Consider the following 14574-nt stretch of genomic DNA (forward strand, 5'->3'; position numbering starts at 1 on the left):
TCAATCACTAAATGTATATCTTTCTCATCTCTTCAAACAACCATTTTACTAACATCCCATCCTGTGAACATTGGCCTTCAGAATAAAAGCAGTCTATCAAAAGACAGGGGATGATTATCCAATGTCTCATTGTCATATACACAACATACTGTATATATATATATATATATATATACATATATATGTATATATATACAGTATATATATATATATATACATATATATATATATAAAACTTATTTACATGTATACTTCTCTGCTCCACTTTTGTCAAAGCCCTATGTGACTGGAATGCCTGTTCAGAAAAAGTTCAGCATCATCATTTCATATCAGGCAAATAGATCTGGATCTTACAGTAAGGCACAGAAAAATACCAAGTACCACGGGAGCAGGGGAATGATACACTGAGGGAGGCTGATCAGGCACCTTTGGTTTTAAGGTTTTTGGGTAGGGATTCGTACAATTTTTAACCTCTGGTGGGACCACAGTGCTTGTTGGTCTCAACTTGGAGCCAAAACGCAAGACAATTACTCCTCTTGGGTATCCAATAGCAACAGACCCCTTGCCAGCTCAGGATCCTGGCTTGAATAAGGTTCAATGTGTTGGGTTTACGTATAAAGGCATACGGGGCTTATGTATAAAACAGTACATACTATTGATCTATTACATATGTTTCATTCGAAAGTTTGTCCGTCTTAAACCTAACTGAACTTTCTTGAAATGTACAAGGGAAAATCACTACATGCGGCAGGATTCGAGTTTTTTAAACCCCAGGCTGGTTACATTGAAACCTGGCCAAGGCCCGTGTTTGATTGTAAGCCTAAATGTAACCTTAGCTGCTCAAGAGTCTTCATTTAAGACAGTGTGTTCAGGTATTTATTCTCCCCAGCCAGTGAGGTAAGCATGGATGTCATGTCACCCACAGCCATGTTTGATAGGCCAGAGCCTGCAGCTAGGCTCACAGAAGTCTGGGGGGTGGTGAGGCGGGACGAGGCCTGGGAGGAAGATCCTGGCTGACCCTGATGGGGATTGTTGACAGGACTGAAAGAGGAAGAGTCAGCATCATCGATAATGGAAGTGAAGTCTATGCGAGCATTGTCCAGGTCTAGGTTTTCTAAGGCATTGGAAATGGGGCCCGACTCAGGATAAGGAGCCATGGGGATGGACTTTGTGCCACTTGCTGAGTCCAGACTGGGCCCCATACCATGCTGCTGGTTAAGAAAAGGCCCGTTCTGGGGGTCCATGTGTTTCTCCATATCCATATTGATCTGACCCGAGTAGTACATGTTGTTGTTGTTGGAGGGAGAGAACATTTCATTTTGTGGGTGCTGTGGATGCTGGACTGGAGGAAGCCGAACCCCTCGTCTGGGGCTGGAAGTGGAGTGGACGGGGCTGAGGTGGGGCGGGCTGCCGAGGTAACCGCCTCCTACTTGAGACAGGCTGTTCTGGCGGCTGAGAGGTTTCCGCCCCTGAGGAGGCCTGGGAACCACCATCTCCTGATTGTAACAAGACCCTTGGAGGCCTGTCAGCTGCTGGTCTTTAGGTGTTACTGAGCCGGGCCCTCGGCCGTGGGCCGGAGGGCTCATGACCAGGTTCTGGTTGGGATAGGAAGGGTAGGTCTGGTTAGAGTAAAGGTTCTGGTTTTGGTGCTGTGGACTGTGCTGCATCATTGCTGTCTGGCCACTCAGATCCATACTGTCAGAAAGAGGAGGAGGTTTTATTCCACTCTGCTGCTGCTGCTCTTGTTGCTGCTCCCACATGAGTGCTTGCTGGGACTGAACATAGTTCCTCACCATCATCTCCTTCACCTGCATCATCGGGGTTTCTGACCTCTGCCCATCAGACAGCGCGGAGCCGGCGCAGCCCAAGCTCAATCCCCCTCCACTGGGGAAAGAGTTTTGGTTCGGCCCTTGAAAATCGCAGCTGGGATTGTTCGAGTTCCTCATCATTACCTGGCCTGGTTGTTGAGGGTAACCCTGTGTCTGCTGCAGGAGCATTCGTTGCTGATGGAGCTTAGCACTTTGACACGCATCGCCACCTCCCATCCCAGGGTGGAACTGCTGCTCGGGCTTGATGATGAGTTTGTGGGTTCCATTAGAACTGTTGTAGAGGCCTGTCTGATTGGTGAAGTGGGCCTGTGTCTGCTGAGGCTGCAGGCTTGGATCTGAATACTGCATTGCTCGCTGGTTCTGAAGAGCGTGGCTGGGAGTTTGGACTTGGCTCTGGGTATCATTCCAGGGGCCTCCAGCGTCACCACCCTGGCCTACGCTGGGGTAATGGGGGCCCGAGGGACTGAGCTGGCAGGTGCTCATACTATACTCGGCCTGTTGAAGAAGTGTATTTGACATGCCCTCTGGCTGGATAGGCCTTGCTTGGCTCATTGGATTTCCACCAGCCCTGGAGGTGACCTCCCCTCCCTGGCTCTGGTAGTGTCGCTGCATGTAACCCTGGTCTGGGCAGCTCAGAGATTCATGGCTCGGGGACAGCTGGTTTGAAATAGGACCTCCACCTCCAAGGGTCTGATTCTGTTGCTGGTATCCCATGAAGTTTCTCTCGCCTGAGGGCATCATCATAGAACGATCCCTGTCATTAACCGGGGCTAGGTGTGGCTCCATACTCATAGCCTCCATCATTACATTCTCTGTTATACTAGGTGGCCGAGGGGAGTACATGTGGCGGGCAAGACTGCTGTCAGAGCCACGGTGTTGCAGTGCATTCCTTCGGCCCATCATGGCTACATTATTAAGGCTATTGAAGCGCTTGGGAAGAGCTTGAGGATCTGCTGCTGATCGAACCGGGTCACTGGCACGCCTGGTGTTGTTGCCTGGAGCCTGGTGAGGGTAGATCACACCAGTACCATACTCTGTGTTGGCACTGTGCCTTCGAGGACCCCCGTGCTGAAGGAAAGGAGGAAGAGGCTGCCCCTGGTACTCACTCAAAACACCTCCTCTTCTGCCTGGAGTACCTGACTGCTCCATATTAGGTAAAGGAGTAGGCGGTGGTCCTCCAGTGGCTGCAGCATATTTGGCCTTTAGGCTGTACTGCTGCGCAGGTGTTAAATTAGGAAGACCTGGCAACCCTCCTCCTCCTCCTCCAGGACATGGTGCTCCTCTGCGATTGGTCTCAGGAGAGAGAGGGTCGCCCCCAGCCTGATCTGGTCCTAGATGGTGACATCCTCCCCCTGCTGTTCCCCCCATTTGTGAGACGTCACTTGAGCGCCGGCTGGACAGGTAAGGAGACACCATGGATGAACGACGGCTCACAGTGTAGGCAGAGCTTAGGCTGCTGGTGCCACTTCCTCTCCTGTCATTAGTAGAGCAGGCAATCGTTCCCCCTCCCAGCTCATGATTGGACAGCTCCATAACACGCCGATTTGAAAGAAGTGGAGAAGGTGCACACATTCCCATACTCTCCCCTGAACCTGAAAAAGAACATCCAGGAGGAAACAGTTTAGAAATAGTCAATCAATAAAAATCTATTTTTTAATTTTAATTAAATTAATAATGTGTTCCAATAAAACAAACCTGAATTTTTTTTATTTTTTTTTAATCAAACATAGGTCAGTTATTCTATGAATCAAATAAGAACTTCAGCTCATTAGAAAAATTCTACTTTTGTGCGACAGTTTTAAATCGTATTGTTTTATCAAGGTATGTACCAGGTAAAGCAGGAAGCTTGTTGCTGACGCAGCGGCCAGATGGGGTTGGCCTGCGGATTTGCTTCAGTTTGTCAATCTTCAGGTTCTCCAGCCTCTTCAGAGCCTGTGCTGACATCCCCATTGTTCCTGGCTCCCCTCCTCCTCCTCCACCTGCAACTCCATCTTCCAATGCTGTGAGATCCTCCAGACTGCCCGCTGCATTTAGGTTCATTTCCACGCCGCTGTCATTGTTGTTGGCGCTCCCCAGTGGAGACCGTTCGCTACTGCAGGAAGACTGACCACCGGGGCTTGGCTGGGATTTCTGAGAGGAAGGGAGAGACAGAGTTTGACTCCATGTACTACAAATCATACGTACTACAGAAATGAAATAGTAAGTGTATGTACTTTGCAGTAAAGGGCTGAAAACGATCTAAGAAGCTATGGGTAAAGTATTTCTGTGATCCTACATCATTAGTGCATGTTCTTATTCAGAATACAGTTAAACACCGCAGTGATGTTTTGTTTTGTTTTGTTAGTCATTGAAATGGCCCTCAGTAATCTTCATCACACACCAGAGCAGTCTCAGGGGCCAACAGTTTGCAGTCTTCTCTACGTGTCTCTTCTTTCTCCAGCAGCAGTTCAGAGTTTGGGCCTCCAGGGGTCATAGCTGATCCAGGAGGTCTAGGGCCGGTGTCTCCACGGTGCTTCTTAGTGATGTGGGCCTCAGGGCCGTGTACCGTCTTCACATGTTTACGCAAAGAGCTTGGATCTGTGTAACGCTTAGTGCAACCAGGGATCTTACAAACATAAGGTTTCTGCAGAAGAGCAAAATCTCTGTCAATACACAGTCTTGTTTGTGTGTGCAAATTTGCATAACAAAAAGTTATTTTACTACAACTTTACTCCTACTGAATGTCTCGTATATCACATTTTATCATACTTCATTGTTATCATTTAAATACAAACTACTGTCAATATACATGTATTTGAATATATGTTTTTTTTCTTCAGTTGCTGTTTCTGGCATCTTGGACATCCAAATACGGGCAGGAGTGTGAATGTCAAAAACTCTGTCATTAACTAAATTATTCTATATTAATTTTTTTCATTAAAAATCATTCATCATATGTGTTGGTCTTGAAAAGAAAATGACGCTTCACTACAGTGTCAGTAGAACGAGAATGAATTTAGCAGAACCGGTGCTATTCAGATCCAATTCTTTATTACTTGTCAGGGTGTGTACTACGGTACCTCATTGGAATGAGTTCGGTTTTGATGCTTAGCGCGGTCTGAAGCGTTGGAGAAGGCTTTGTTGCAGCCTTCGTGTTCACACACGTATGGCTTCTCCCCGGTGTGAGAGCGCAAGTGGGTTTTCAAATTCTCCAGGCGGGAGTAGGCCTTATTACAGCCTTCAAACTAAAACAGAAAAAAATTACACAACTGTTTTAGAACGGTTTCACAACAACAGCCAAGTTGCAATCAAGCGAACAACAGGAAATGACCAGTCTATGAAAGTTTCACTAACATGCCTACAGTCCTACACTGATAATATATTCAAGCTACAATATGTAAAGTGTAGTCACAATAACATTATAATGAATCATCTTTCACAGTCCCGGCATGAATGACTTGTGTCCCCAGAAAGCCTTTTCTTAATTAGTCATATTGAAGCTATTGTAGAGGCATTATTATGCTCTTGAAAGGAGCAAAGGAGGTTCTACAACACGCTTAAAGAAACTATGATAGCGGTATGTTAGTATCAGTATAGAGGACAAGCTTCTCAGTGAGTTCACTCTGACCTGCCACACTGAAAATACGTGTATCATGGTAGTACATAAATGTCCTACGATTTTTTTTTTTGCTTGCAATTAAAAATATCTAGATGAAGACAGACAGATAAGTGGAATAAATAGAGAAGACAGATAGACTCAAGTTTCACTCACAGTGCACTTGTGTGGCTTCTCTCCTGTGTGTCTGCGCATGTGAACCACCAGCATGTACTGAGCTTTGAAAGGCCTCTGTTCTCGAGAGCACTCCTGCCAGTGACATACAAACTCCTTCTTCTCTCCGTGGATGTGCTCATTGTTGATGTGCTGTACAGTAAACAGATAAACAGGGAGAGCCATTAAAAGTCACAGTGATATACTGTAGATGTACATGCTTTAAGATGGAAGAATTTGGTGAGATATGAAAATAGAACTTTTTCTAAAGCCCACATCATCTTAAAGTTTTTGTACGTCTTACATGAACGAGCTGATCTTGTGTATCAAATTCCTTGATGCAGCTCTCCCAGTGACAGTTGGTCTCATAGATGGCCTCTGGTTCAGGTTTCCCGTCCTCCTTGTCCAAGTCATCTCTGCCGTCCAGCAGGCCCAGGAGAGGATCCTAGTGATACGTATGTATAGAAAAGAAAGGCAAGTTAGCTCAAGTTGATTCCGTGCATTTATCTAAAAGCCCAATTTACCATATGTTACGTATGAGATGCAATATGATGGAAGTTACTCACCAATGAAATAAACACAAACAGGAAAAGCTGTATTTTCCCTTTATGACTTTAATATGCAGTAATGATCTTGTGTATGACCCTAACTCACTGCTCTTGAATCCATCTCTCTTTGACACACAGTAATGCTTTTATATTCCTGCATGTGTATTCGACAACACTACACAAGACCAACACTAAAATGCAGATATTTTTTAATAAGACCGTAACTGTACCTGAGTGCCTGTGGAAGAGGGACTGGCTACATCGCCCTCTGACCTCTCCTCCAGGCTCTTCACATTCATGCCATCCATCAAACCTCCTAGCCCTGGCTCTGTCTTCAGCTGCAAAACAACACACATTTAATTTCACCAATCAGTTTCTGTCTCTTAAAGTCATTCATAGTATTTATGTGTTCATAAAATTGACTTTAATTCTCTCTGTCATTTATCAGTCTACGTTTTCTCTTCCTACTTGCCAACCCTTGCCTCCCAGCTGTCAGAAGCAGAAGGTGCACTGATGCTGAAATACTCCTACTGCTTTGTGAAGTGCGTGAGAGAGCCATCTTACATGTCCATGCTTGGGCGGAGCGTGGAGCCGAGGATTATGGGGAGGTAGACGGGAAGCCTGGCAGGGACCTGGTGTGTGTCCACCCAGTGGTGTACCGGCGCCTCCTCCGTACATGCCTTGTTGTCTGGATTGGCAATTTATATTGCTGGAGTAACCCAACGATGGACTGTTGATGGGAGAGAAGAAACAAAAATATGATTAAAGACTGCTGGAAGTAGTGAGATACTTGAATCAAATTAATACAATCGGTAGCGTTTTTTATTATGCGGACAGGCGACATTTTTGCTTTGTCATCATCTAGGGTGGCTTTAGGAATGTCATCAACTCATCACCTCACATTGGCTGATAGAAATTGGTGTGGAAATCAGAGAAGTATCAACACACTTACATCAAATTAAAACATCATGTTCTGAGACTATTTCAAAATTGTGCATTCAGTGCTTTAAATGTTACACTTTACAAGTATTTATCCATTGATTGATGAGATAAAAGAGATGGATATTTCTACTGGCTGTCAAATGTATTTTTGAGCTTTATTTATATGGAACAGAGAAATATCTTACCTCATGGCGCTCACGGAGAGATGGCCATAAGAGCTGGCACCATTGGGGTTGCAGCGAGAGTTGACAAAGGCCACCAGGGAGTTGGGCGAGGTCCGGATTACCGTCTGCAGGTCGACACTGGCATCAGACAGAGGGGAGATGGACAGAGCTCTCTTTTTGCTCAGCTTCAGTATGGAACGAGGTGTGGAGAACCTCGAGCCTAAAGGTGGACGAGAGTAGGAGGGTTAGCTTTTATTATACAACAAGTTTTTGTGACAGGATTCATTTAAATTTGAATTCAAACAGTTTACTTGAGTGTTTTCTTACCGTCACCTGACCCAATCTGATCAGAGCCAGGTTGAACCTGGCAGAAGTTGTGATGAGATGACATCATGTTGTTCTGGTTGCAGTAGGGGGTGCTATTGCCACCTGGAGGACATTACACACAGGAACAAGCAATCTCAAAGATCACTGTTCAAATTATTTCACCAGTAAGCCGACACGGAATTTCTAGGTGACTGTAGCTCAAGCAGTCACAAAGTAGTCAAACCAGATGTTAAAAACACAAGATGTAGACCTGCAGTCCTAGAAGAGGGAGAAATGGCACAACTCGTGTGAATGACGTTGTTTATTCAACAGCTTTGAACTCACTCCAGACATGATTATGCGTGTAATAAACACCTGGCATTACTACTGATACATGATCATAAGAAAGCCAAACTATAACAGGACCCAGTACGTACTCAGAATTTATATTAAGATATGTTGTAATATATCCATAGTTCACCCTAAATTAACTAAGCAATTTAGTCCAACCTGCTGTCATACTGTAATTCCACACTGCAGAGTAAAGAGACACATTTATAGCTCAATAGCACAACCAGCCAACTGTTAACTTCTGATCATTACTTTCGCAGAAATCTGTGGAGTTTTATTTACAGTCTCTCAGGTATCCTCAAATCCAAATCAATACCAGCTGTGCGATGAAGGAAATGTAAAAGATACTCTGACTCACTCTCTGTGGGCGGCATGCCCCTGTGGCCCATCATACTGTGCGGCGGCGGGGCCTGAGGTGGCCTCATATATTGATCCAAGCAGTGGCCGAGCCCCTGCCCTGGTCCTGATCCATGAGTCATGCCGGGAGTCATGGGATTATACATGGCGTGGCGGTCCTGGGGAGGGCCGTCGAGATGCGGAGCACGCAGCGAAGACGCATCAGTGTAGGGAGACTGGTCGGATGGGACGAGGCTGCAAGAAACGCAGTCAGAGAAGTTTTCTGAAAGCAGTGTGGAAAATGGTGACTGATAAAAGTGAGAATGGGAACTATAAAAACAGTCAAATGTGATGATGATGTCAGTGTAAGATTTGTCCAGGTCCAAAAAAAAAAAGAAGTCATTTCTGGCGTGTAGCATCATTTAACATTAGCTTGTACCACCTCTCTTCCTCAGAACATAACGAAGAAATGATTTTGGCTCTAATCTGTGTAATCTTTCTATTTTAACAAAACAGAAACTGTAATCAGAGCATTTAATAGAGCAATTAACACTGGGAACAAAAAAAGTGAATATATAAATGAGCTGGAGTAATTAAGAATTAATAAATCCATTTAAATTGATGAAAAATTAACAAATAAATATAGAGAAAATTATATATTCTCATTCACTTTTAGACTCTGATAAATTGTATATATATATAGATAGATAGATAGATAGATAGATAGATAGATAGATAGATAGATAGATAGATAGATAGATAGATAGATAGATAGATAGATAGATAGATAGATAGATAGATAGATAGATAGATAGATAGATAGATAGATAGATAGACAGGAGAAGATTAGGCCAATTGGGAAGCTTCAATATATCACACCTCTACAAGCTAAAGCATTCACAGAGACTTCTTTTTTTTTCTGTCTGTGTGAGGCCTAGAAAAAAGCTCTACCTGAGTATTTGAACTCCAAAAATCATGGAGTTCCTGTCTTCTAAGCTGCTGTGCTTTCTCCCTCCCACCACTAGATGGTGTATAGCCCTTATCCTGGTCTAAACTGTGGAAACTTACTCATCTGGGTTTTCCCCCTACCAAACTAGAAAAGTGAAGCTTCATTGGAACTTTCCAGTCTTTTCATGAATTTCAATGGATGCTCTGACGTTTCCTCGGTCTCACTGAGTAGTTCAGAATCTGTCTCTCCCGTTCTTTCTCTGTCCCTCTCGCTCCTTTTTAAAAAAAAAAAAAAAAAAAAATGGACGGACTTCACCCATCCACCTTCTCCTAAGTCGTCCTTTCAGTACTTTAATTCTTTCGCCACAACGTGTATTCCACACAGGAGCTTAATCTGTCCTCTCTAATCCACTGTGCTGGTTCCCCCCCCCCCCGAATTTACCTCCCTCCCGCTCTCACCCTCTTTCTCTTCTCCCATTCACCCCTTCTGTTGTACTTTTCTGTTTCTCCCTCTCTCTCCCCTCTTTCTATCTCCTCTTCCTTTCTCTCCCTCCTCCTCCCGCTCCTCTGTTTTTCTCTGTCCTGACCAGCCACCTTTCTCTCCAACTCTCTCTGCTTCTCCCTCACTCTGGGTAACCTGAGTGGGGCGCGAGGCAGTCATGCAGAGCGCAGCGGGGCCTGGTCAGCCTGTAATTAGCAGCTGTCAGAGAGAGGCCGAGTCCACCCGCAACCTGGGTGGCATGAGAAAGGGAGGGAGGAGAGGGTGGACAGGGGAGGAGTGAGGGGCTGAGCTAGCGCTGTGTCCACAACAATTGCAGAGAGACCTGGGCTTCTACATCCTCAGAATATCTGTGTGATTGAAATAGAAACAGTTTTGGAGCCTCTGCGCTTTCTAGAGAGGAAGATGCTGTGATTTACGGTTGTTGGTGATAAAAAAAGAATGACATGTTTGCAACAAGATCTCTGATTTTGCTGATCTGTAACAAGATCAGAAAAAAACAAAAACATTTGAAGAAACAGTTTTCACAGTTTTTCAATTAGCTTGAAAATTGGAAACAAAGATGAACATCCAGAAGTCTAATCCACGTTCAAAAATACGCCTCCATCACTTACTTATTCACACATCTCCCAAACATAAACAGAAATTATAAATGTATGACAGTTTGATGTTTTTGGGGGAGTCACATGCTGGAGTCTTTGTTCTCTTCCCAAAGTCTTGCCATCACAGTGGGGTTGGCAGGATTAACACCTTATTGTCTGTACGGAGACAAAATCCTGTGCTCACGACCTATTGTACATCTCACAACCCTGTGTAAAGGTTATTTTTAGAGTCTTACAGATGACTAAACCAGGTAGATATATTAGTTTATCACAGATATACTGAGATCAGCACTTATGGTCTCTGATAAATGACAAAAATAATGTGGTAAAGACATGTCAAATTGTATGTGGAAATGTAAACTGTGGCACATATCTTGCATCTAGTAATGAGTGTTCATGTTATGTGTGTATATTGGGACTGGAACGACATGTTTATCTACTGGTTTGATACTATCCCGATGCTTCGGTGCTGACTTATATTGTATTGTGATTTTTAAGTATTGCTATTGCTTTTTTAAACATTAGACCAATTCACACCATCAAGTTTGTCAGTTTTACTTCAGCAGCATCATTGCTATAAACCCTTTAATAGGGATCTTAAAGACATGTTCAGGAAAAAGGTGTCATGAGGAAGACCACTTACAATGTTTGTGTGAATCTGATATGAAAGACTCAAATTTAACGTAAATTAGTTTTATTATGTAAATTAAACAAACAAAATACACCATGTAAATAAGTAATCTTTATGCTGTAGTTGCTAGTAATTGTGTTTTATGGAAAGTTAATGAAATTGTTGGACTATTTTTTTATGTTTCTAAAATAGTTGTGGTGGTTAAACTGGAGCTGCAGAGTAATGAGTGAGGACATGGCGCATGCTCACTGCTGTCTTACCCTCTGGAGGGCTGGCTGGGTGAGGTCTCGTAGTAATACAGCCCCTGGTGTGGCTGCATGTCCACTGGCATTGGAGCTCCGAGACCTGCTGCTGCCCTTACACCCTGGACCTGACGCAGAGAGACGAGAGCACGGTTAGGGTGAAGACAAGGAAAACCAAACTAAACTAAACTCCACCAGAAAGAAACGTTAAATGCACAAGAACAATTGTGGCCAGGGAAAAAAAAGAATACGTAGGATGTTAATAACAGACCAAACCAGACCAAGAAAAACAGTTTAACGGCAAAATAAGCTCTCTGAAAAGTTTGAGTCATACTTTTTTTTAAACATTGTTGGTTATAAAATTAAATCTATTTCATAAGTAAAAGTAGCAAGTAGATTAGAAGTGAATTGTTCTTAAAAGCACTATTAGAGAATTGGTTTTACATTTTTCATAGTATTTTATACGTATACGTATAAAGCCATTAGATGTACCTGAATACGAGGTTTGACTGCAAAATTAACAGCTAAAATGGAAATACCATGAAAGGAGGAAAAAAAGAAGAAGCAAAGAACAGTTTAACCACACACTGAACATCAAGGTGGATAAAACACCATTTTGACAGTAAGCCATACAAAAAATGCTTCTCTTTTGTAGGTAAAATGGAAGCAACATCTCTTACAGTTATTTTAGATAGACAGTTATATTTTATTGATCCAGAAAGGTAAATGCTTAACAAAAAATGTGACTTGAAGCTCGGTCTTTGACTGTTAAAATCTGGGATTTATGAAACTTTCTTTTAACACAGATAAACTGTAGCGCTTAAAAACTGAACTCATTTTTATTGCAGGAGGAATCTGGTAGAGGCAGTAGAGGTTCTGAAATGAAAATAAGTGAGGCTGTTTGTCCCGTATATCTTTTCTGAATAAATAGGATCCCTTAACAAAGAAACACGGGGATAAATTCCTCAGCAGCCACACAAAGATAGAAATAAAAGCACCTGGCTTTATGTATATATAAAAAAAGAAATGGCAGTATGATAACTGTATGTCATAAAGTTCCCATTAAGAGGACTAAATATTACATTTTCAAAGAAAGAATCTGCATGATAATGATAACTCTGGAGCACGGACTCATTGCAGTAAAGTGTTTCTCATGATTAGCAGTTGTGTATTTCCAACAATACTATTGGCTCTTATTTGGATCTTAGATTTTAAATAAGCAACAACGTAACTGTTAAAGATATTTTATTGGCAGGCCATGTGATGGTACTGATGTGCTCTAACACACACCGACAGATTAGACAAAAGCCTGTGACACAAACAGCAGACTTGGCTGTAATCTCTCTTCTCCAAACACAGCCGAGCACCTCAAACACTGCTGACAGACGCCAAAAACCAGTTGCACCTTCCCTGCAAAGTAGCCATCAGCATGGAAGAGGCATACAGAAGAGGAAAAGCTGGGTTTTTCCCTTGAAGCTTAAAGGACAAAAGTTTAGGGATGCAAGCAAGACAAACAGAGAAAAATGAAAGCAGGACAAAGCAGCCTTTTGTATGAAACTCATATTGAGAAGGTATCTTTCAGCAAGAGTGTATGTGTAAGGTAATTCTAGCTGAGAGGTCTCGGGAACGAGCACCTGCTCATTACATCCAACCACATCAGTGCAGGTACTAATAGTTGGGACTCAGGGTTCTTACATGCTTAAAACGGTAATTAGGACCAAAGAAATAAACAAAAAAAACATCAGTAGGACAAGGGCGGTAGCGGCGACAATTGAAGAAACAAAAAAGAAATTGTTTGCATAAAAAGTTTGTTGAATTAAGAAAGTCAAATATATATTGCTCATTGATTTTGAATAGAAACAAAAAAGGGTGCAAAATTGGCAAATTCTATTTTTGTTTTTTCCCATTTAACACGTGTTATATATGTCTTTATCCCTGTATTTTCCTTTATTTGTATATGCTTTGTGACAATGTTTAAACAACCAAAAATACATTTACAAGTTGATAAAACCAACATTACAAAACCGACATGGGTAGCTACATTCTCGCCATGCATGTGAAAGCTAAATATTATACTGCTTCTGTTTATGTGACAAGTGTTCAAACCCAAACTGGGAGAGCTCCTGTCCACTGCAGATGAAAGCTCTATGGTTTCAATGTAACAGGTTGCCAGGCCTGTTATGTAGTAGCACAAGTGCTAAAAGGGCAGCAGGGACCTATTTAAGCCCACAAGCCACCAGGGGGGGGATTTGGTACGCAAAGTTAGCGAGGGGCTAATTGTATATATTCAGCACAGGCTCTGGATGTGCGTATGATAATTAGCCAGAAGTGCTAAATAGAGATCTTGCCGAGCACCTCAGCTGTCCAGAACTAATAAATACCAAGAAGGGGGTCCCCTGACAGCCTGACACACACACACACACACACACACACACACACACACACACACACACACACACACACACACACACACACACACACACACACACACACACACACACACACACACACACACACACACACACACACACGTACACTCATACATAAACTGGCACACCTGTCAGTCTCGCCAAGGGGTAGCATACAGTAATAATCTACTGGCCACCAAGTCTACAGAGAATGTTTGTGAAAGAGTGAGTGTGACGATATACTGAGGCAGTTTATACTGTGGAAGCCCAGTAGCAGGTGAGAAGAGAGTTTTGGAGACAAGTGTATTTGCGGTAGAGGTGTGTGTGTGTGTGTGTGTGTGTGTGTGTGTGTGTGTGTGTGTGTGTGTGTGTGTGTGTGTGTGTGTGTGTGTGTGTGTGTGTGTGTGTGTGTGTGTGTGTGTGTGTGTGTGTGTGTGTGTGTGCTTTAAATGATAAATGGTGGTGGATCTCAGAGTAAGAGTGAATAATGTATGAGCCCACCTGCACACAAGCAAGCTGGAATTTTTTGAAAAATATGTTTGCGAGTGTTTCCCCTGGGAGCAAGGCAACGAGAGAGTGAGAGTGTTACTGATGTAGCTCTGTGTACACACACTCAACTGTGTCTTGTGTCATTAATTTGCATGATACATAAACTACTCTCTTTTGCAGAAAAAGTCAATAGCATCAATGCTTACAAAGTCTGAGCGACCCCGTCTCCTAGGCGTTCTGTCGTGACGTGTCTGGCAAAATTTGCAACAGGAATTATATTTAGATTAGGATTTTTATTCTACACTCACTGGTGGTCAAAATATTACAAACATCTGTTAGCTTAACGCAATACAGTTTAACAGCACCATAAACTGTGTCCTATAAAATGATCACACAGTTGAATCCAAACCTCTACAAAACAGTATCGACAAAAACTGAACATTGTAATTGTGAGTTAGTAGGATATATTGTAAGAATGTTGTATTCGTGAGGCTTTTTTTAATTTTTTTTATTGGTATTGGTTTTGTCCAC

General features: G+C 42.9%; 1 protein-coding gene across 1 annotated transcript in view; it reads right to left on the reverse strand.

Annotated features, from left to right (window-relative positions):
* Positions 1-223: 223 nt before the first annotated feature.
* The window catches only part of gli1 (GLI family zinc finger 1), a 53892-nt gene continuing 39541 nt past the window's right edge, over positions 224-14574 (reverse strand). The window contains exons 3-14 of the mRNA XM_069690962.1: positions 11165-11274; positions 8247-8479; positions 7559-7660; positions 7253-7451; positions 6690-6855; positions 6356-6463; positions 5882-6022; positions 5581-5730; positions 4889-5053; positions 4210-4452; positions 3659-3959; positions 224-3421 (exon numbers count right to left, since the gene is read on the reverse strand). Coding sequence (XP_069547063.1) covers positions 855-3421; positions 3659-3959; positions 4210-4452; positions 4889-5053; positions 5581-5730; positions 5882-6022; positions 6356-6463; positions 6690-6855; positions 7253-7451; positions 7559-7660; positions 8247-8479; positions 11165-11235 — 4446 coding nt within the window. The 5' untranslated portion in view covers positions 11236-11274 and the 3' untranslated portion in view covers positions 224-854. The remainder of the gene's footprint in view (positions 3422-3658; positions 3960-4209; positions 4453-4888; positions 5054-5580; positions 5731-5881; positions 6023-6355; positions 6464-6689; positions 6856-7252; positions 7452-7558; positions 7661-8246; positions 8480-11164; positions 11275-14574) is intronic.

Source organism: Brachyistius frenatus, unplaced genomic scaffold (genome assembly GCF_029030835.1).
Source record: "Brachyistius frenatus isolate BFR_SWC_R1_liver_20210118 unplaced genomic scaffold, ASM2903083v1 Contig_10, whole genome shotgun sequence".
Taxonomy (NCBI): Eukaryota; Metazoa; Chordata; class Actinopteri; family Embiotocidae; genus Brachyistius; species Brachyistius frenatus.